At 41.3% G+C, this 6,173-nt stretch overlaps 1 protein-coding gene across 1 annotated transcript; it reads right to left on the reverse strand.

Moving 5' to 3' along the window:
* Window positions 1–115: 115 nt before the first annotated feature.
* On the reverse strand, window positions 116–5,922 carry cdc23 (CDC23 (cell division cycle 23, yeast, homolog)). The gene is made up of 16 exons (XM_076102198.1): window positions 5,785–5,922; window positions 5,381–5,453; window positions 3,979–4,116; window positions 3,813–3,855; window positions 3,610–3,715; window positions 3,372–3,504; window positions 3,008–3,185; window positions 2,835–2,932; window positions 2,644–2,725; window positions 2,395–2,548; window positions 1,810–1,929; window positions 1,615–1,690; window positions 1,462–1,523; window positions 1,177–1,255; window positions 868–987; window positions 116–763 (listed from the first exon to the last, which is right to left on the reverse strand). The coding sequence occupies exons 1-16, from the start codon at window positions 5,895–5,897 to the stop codon at window positions 611–613; spliced, it is 1,728 nt and encodes a 575-aa protein (XP_075958313.1). The 5' UTR covers window positions 5,898–5,922; the 3' UTR covers window positions 116–610.
* Between the last annotated feature and the right edge of the window lie 251 nt (window positions 5,923–6,173).

The following is a 6,173-nucleotide window of genomic DNA, read 5'->3' on the forward strand; positions in this document are numbered from 1 at the left end:
GAATAGTGCATGTGTGGTTTTTTTTTAAACAAAATCAATATAAACATTGTTTTGTGTAGTCTAAACAGTATAGCAGAAATATTTCCATTTTCAGGAGATAAATGACAGACCAGACTGTCCTAACAGGTACGCTTTATTTAAACTATTTACATGTACAGCAGTGATAACTCATGACTGCAAGTCAAAATATGATGCCGTCTTTGGCAGTATGTCTGTATATACACACTGTAAAAAAGATGTCCCTTTGTTTTGTGCTTTTTTTTTTTTTTTTTTTTTTTACATTGAGTTAGCTTTAGATTGTACAAAAGCTACATGCATCTTAAAAAAAAGACTCAAAAAACCTTATTAGGTTCTGAGAGTTGTGTACCTCAGGCTCACCGTCCCAAGCGTTAATTGAAAGAGCTTTGATTGGTTTTAAATTTGCAGCATAGAACTCGTCTTATCCCGGACAAAAAATGATCAGGATTGAAAATGTTACAAACAAACATTATTTTAATGTCATTAACAAATCTATGCATCAACAAGTAAATCCTTCCAACACTACCTACCCACCAAATAGTTGGGATACAGAAATTGTCCATTTTAAAGCCAGTGAATAGGAGGGCGAGTGTCAGGGCGTGAAGGAGATGAGGTTCAGCGGCGACACCCTCCTGACGGGAGTGTTGTTGTTTGAGAGCGGAGCGAACAGATCTGCCGACGGCGTCTCGGTCTGATCTCTGACCTGTGAAATCTGCCTCAACAGAGCCTTTCCCTCCTCGCGAGCCTGAGAGCAGAGTGACCACAGACACCAGTTTAGTGTGTTACTTCAACTTGCACTCTACTACAGGAACTAGAACACAGGTCTCCCCATTGTGCAGGCACACTTACATCATTGTAGTCACAACAGCGCTGGGCGCAGAGGGACGCCTCATCGTAGAGCTTGTTCTTGAAATAGTACTGACCCAGGTACCGCAGGGCTGTGCTCACCTCCGCATGCTCCAGTTGTTCCTGTGATAACAAGGATGCAATACAAGCATGTGGTGGGATTATTGAACATCTCATTTATTTATTATTATGTCATTAATTGTTACTAAGAGGATAAGATTACAGCCCCACAGCAAAACTACACATAAGTGTGTGTGGACAGGAGCGTCATAAATCTGCATTATGTATTCTGATATACTTCAAAATGCTTACCCCACAAGAGAAAATGTCTTGGATGTAAAGCATGTAACACTGGGCAGCATCATCCGACTCGGTCAGCTGTTCATGGAGCCTGCCGAAGGAATAAGCAGATTCACATTTAGCTCCTATTTCTGGGTGATACAATAAACATGTTGAGATACGACAACGGGGGAAAAACGGCTTATCGGATCTTTAACTTGTGCTTTAATGTTTAAGAATATGTGACTTAAACTACTCAGTTTTTAGACCATATTCTCTTCACTTGTATTTCCTCAGGATACAGTAAAAGACACTTACTTTGCCAACTTCAGTAGAGCCATTTTCTCTACATCTCCAACAGAGTATGCTCTCCAGTAACACTAGACAAAAATACAATGTGTCAAAAACAAGCCGTAAAGCTTAGTGAAGTTATTACACAAACCAGGAATCACTGACGGGTGACATGCGTACCTTCTTGGCTTCCACTTGCTGTGACAGTTTTTCATAGCTTTCCCCCAGCGCGACCAACATACGCGAGTCATTGGGCCTACAAGAATACATCAAAGTATGAAGACATTAATATTGAGCATTTGGTTTATGGGCATGCTTATTTTAACTCTTAGTAACACGTGCATAAAACATATTTGTTGTTGTCAAACTCCATACCTGAGCTGGTGAGCCTTTCGATAATAGTACAAACAGTAAAAGGGCATCTTGAGGATCTCATATGTCTGACCGAGGCCATACCAGGCACGGTAGTCCCGCTTGTTCACTTCAATGGCATGCCTGAGAGGAAGAGCATACATGAAAACAAGGACACAACACACAGCAACAATACAGTTGTTGTGAATCCTTCACACTGCTGTGAAAGGTCTGGCAAGAAGTGAAAACTCCACTTACACATTAAAAAAGGACCTACAAAAATGTAAGCTTTTTATCAACTGAGAACACCACCGTGGACCAGGTCTGCACCTCTCCAACACCACTATAGTTTGACTAATAATGAACAATAATGAAACAGCCTGAAGGGAGGAGGTCCGACGCCTGGCTGAGTGGTGTTCCCGCAACAACCTGGACCTCAACTTCTCAAACACAACGAGACCGAGATGATACTAGTCATCGCCACGGCCGTCCTGTGCGTCTCAGGTTTACTTCTAATGTTACGCACTGCTTAAGAACCGCCAAACACTCATTGTTCTAAACACATTCAAAATAAAGATCTATTCTATTCTACTACATCTTCAGTCTGACCTGTAGGCCTGGATGGCAGCTGACGTGTTCTTCATTTCCATGTATTCGTGGCCCATGAGGGTCCAGGCGCCGAGGCATCGAGGGTTCAGTTTGAGGGCCCGCTGGAAGTACAGAGCCGCCTTCTCATGCTGAGAGCGTAAACTATAATAGTTACCTGCGGAGGAGACATAACTTATTACACAAATTGCTGTAATTTGGAATAATGACTTTAAAATGTTGTGTAGTGTTGATCAGATTGTCTCTGCTTACCAATAACACAACATGTCTCTACTCTGTACTTGTCGATCTCCACCAGGTTGTGGGCCAAGTAACTCAACTCTGGCTTCATGCTCTGTGGAAGCAACAGAAAAACAAATTAAAACACTTAGATCCTACGCTGAAAACGTGGCTTACAGGGGTCAAATAAAAAACACCAAGATAATATAGAGAGGTGAACTCACTTTGACATAGAGGAGGTTAGAGAATGTGTCCATGTTGTCAATGCGATACGGATCCTGCTCTCTCAACTCGTTGAAGAGAGACAAGGCCTGGTCAATATCTGAAATGAACAGAGCCCGTCAGACTCACGATCTTCTGAGAGGCAAACGTCTTGATGAAAAGGTGGAAAACAAACCTCGGATGTTGTGGTAGGCGACAGCAATCTGTGAGATGATGTAGGTGCTCTTAGAAAAGCCGGCCTCAATGAGGTTCTGGTATTTCTGCAGCGCTTCTTTGATCATCTGCAGCTCGGTGTACATGTGGGCCATGAAGAAGTCCTTAATCCAGCAGTCTGGGAGAGACAGTGACTTCAGCTGGGGGACAAAAAACAAGAGATCGAGGTAGATTAAATCATTTCTGTCCATAGAATTGCCTTTTTAAGTGTCTTTGTAAAGTATAGTTTAATGGTCAGGAGGGTGTTGTGAGGATTGCTGTGGACCTGGGCACATATAATTCATGTTATCTACAATTTGTGTACATGTAAACACAAAGGTAGTTACCATTTCAATGTTGGTGACAAGGTTACTCAGCTCCAGCCATGCTCCCCAGTGGAGGGGAAGTGAGTGAATTGCCTCAACAAACACCTCCACCGCCTCCTTCAGCAGATCAAGCTTCCGTAGCACCACCCCATACCTGTATACCCACAAACACACACACGTATGCAGTTTAGGAGCAGTCCATTGTATTCTTCTGCATGATCTGAGGAAAGCATGTACACACGGGAGGAAAGGTTCTTACAGGTACAAGGTGAACCCGTCCAACTCTCCCACATTGTGCTTCTTACTGAGCTCAACCCTCAGTTCTCGCAGGGCCTCATTGCGCACCTGACCCTTCTCCAGAGGACCTAGTACCACAGAGAAAAACACAAAAAAGGTTTAGTGTTAAGGGGAACAAAAGTACTCACAGTTCTGTTTTAAATGTCCAAACAGACGAGTCCTCACCCAGGCTGTCCACAGTCTCATCGTCCTTCTTCTTCTCACCTGACTTAAGACATAGAAGGACACTTTCAAAATGGTTCTCAAGCATCACAATCATGGTGAAAGCAGTCTCGTCATGAAGTTAAATCAAGACTCAGAGGATGTGGGCGAAAAATGTACAGACTCTTACCAGATAGCGAGAATACATATAAAGGAAATAAGCCTTCCGACTGCAGCAGCCTTTCAGAAAGTAAGCAGAGCGGTCGTACTCTTTCAGGTCAAAGTAGGATTTGGCCAGTGTAAGTGCATCCAGGTCTTGTGCGTCTTCCTGTATTTGTGAAAGAAAATGAAAAAGAGAAAAGTCAAATTCATTCAGGAAATAAAAGGATTAATCTCATTTAAAAACAAAAGCACTTTTATATGGTGGCAACTGTAGGGGTGACTTCTGAACACATGACTAACAGGTTTGTCACCAGGGGGCAGTAGAACTTCTCCCTTGCAGACAGATGGACAGAAGCGATTAACATTAAATAGCAAACCAAACATAAGAATGAAGTGCTGCAGCTATACTGCACATATCATTTACTTCCTCCTTGTGCATTACAGTTGACTTTAACTTTTCAACGCTCAAAAGTGTGTTTGCTTGTTTGTGTCTTTATTTTTCTTGTTGTATACAAATCCCCTGAAAAGATCAAAACCGGATTTAGCTTATTCCTGTTGTCCAAAAACAACTAAATAAAACATCAATAATCGATGACACCATTCTACATGTTCCTTTATTACGATGAACATGTGCGCTGCAGTTTATTTTGATGATATCCCACATAGAATCTACTTGTGAATGAAAATAGTTTAAGTCTCCAAAGAATTCACTATTTACTACCGTTTGAGTGACATCTGCAAACAACTACAGCTAACAGCTGTTTTAGGGGATATAGTGGGCTCGCCTTTAGAAAAATGAAACTACATATTTAGGGTTGAAGAATGAAGGAAACATGAAACTTGCCTAAATAACTGGAAATGATGTGCAAGTGCTTTCCAAGAAATATGGCTGTAATTTATACCCCAAAACGCAATTTTGGAAAGGCCACGCCCCTCACACCGCAAGTTGAATACACTTGAAACATCAGACGCAGCACCATATAAATTCAACCGACTAGATTTTCTGTAATTTTGACATCTTCTGAATCAGCTGAAGTGACTTTGCTCATCTTCATGAAGCCTGAAACCCACTCGCTGCTCCCTAAACACTTAAATCAGTAGGAACGAATGGGGTTGGAGGGCCATTGGTGGGTATTAGGCTGAATTTTTAGGAAATGTGTATAATATGGTGCACAAAGAAAATCTAGTATATTTCCATTCGATTGAATGATAATGTAGTCACTCAGCATGGATACTTTGGTTTGAATAAAGAGCTGGAACAAGTGGACAAACAATAGATTGTACATGTGTGATACTGATAAGACAGCATGACGTATAATGATGTTTAACCCTAAAGCTGCTTTAAGGGGAAACTGGACGCTAGGTAGTTAAAATGATCAAATTAAAACTAACTAAACCCACAACATCCTCGGCCCTGGCGGTGCACAAACCTCAGTAAAAGGAGGTGACGGGGGTAATTCATCCTTGGGAAGACGGTCCAAAGCAAAAGCCAATTCAGAAGCCCTAAAATGTAAACACAGACAGCATGTAAGCAATAACATTAACGTTACACATCATGTAGCTAACGTTAGCGTTGACACTTGAAAACAGCGATATTCATTGTTCTAACGCAAGTAATCATTTAACGACACTCTTAACTAGAATGTGGCCTTAATAGTGTTGTATAATTAGCTAATAATTAGTATTAATCAGCTTTAGCTAACTTGTTATAATGAGACTTGTCAACAGCACTGCTAACATAACGTTAGCTAACATTAGCATTAGCGCTAAGTTAATAAGTTAACGGAGCAGAATAACAGGCAGTTAATAACAAGTTAGCAACAGTCCGTCTCACCACTTTCCGCTGTGTAAAAGTCCCCTTTCTTTACAAAGAGATATCACCGATATTAGCTGTTTCTTGATTTGTACCAGGTCCCCAAACTCACTACAGAGAGCCGCCATTTTCATATTTTACCAAGCAAGTCTGCTATTGGTGGAAGTTGGAAGAGGAAGTCCCGCCCACCAAGAATGACATCACTTCTGCTCTCCCAATGCTTCCAAAATAAAAGCACCACTGTCAGTAATTTGTCATGCGAGAAAAACATAATTTGTAATTCTGACCATATCTTTTAAACCGTTTTATTCATCTTTGTAAAAACGAATAAAAAGCACATATCTTTCTGCTTGCCTGCAAACCTGCAAATACTGCACTTCATTTGTAAACCTGATAATACTAAACGCCAG

The sequence above is a fragment of the Anarhichas minor genome, unplaced genomic scaffold (genome assembly GCF_050575085.1).
Source record: "Anarhichas minor isolate MPS153535 unplaced genomic scaffold, ASM5057508v1 ptg000027l, whole genome shotgun sequence".
Lineage (NCBI taxonomy): Eukaryota > Metazoa > Chordata > Actinopteri > Perciformes > Anarhichadidae > Anarhichas > Anarhichas minor.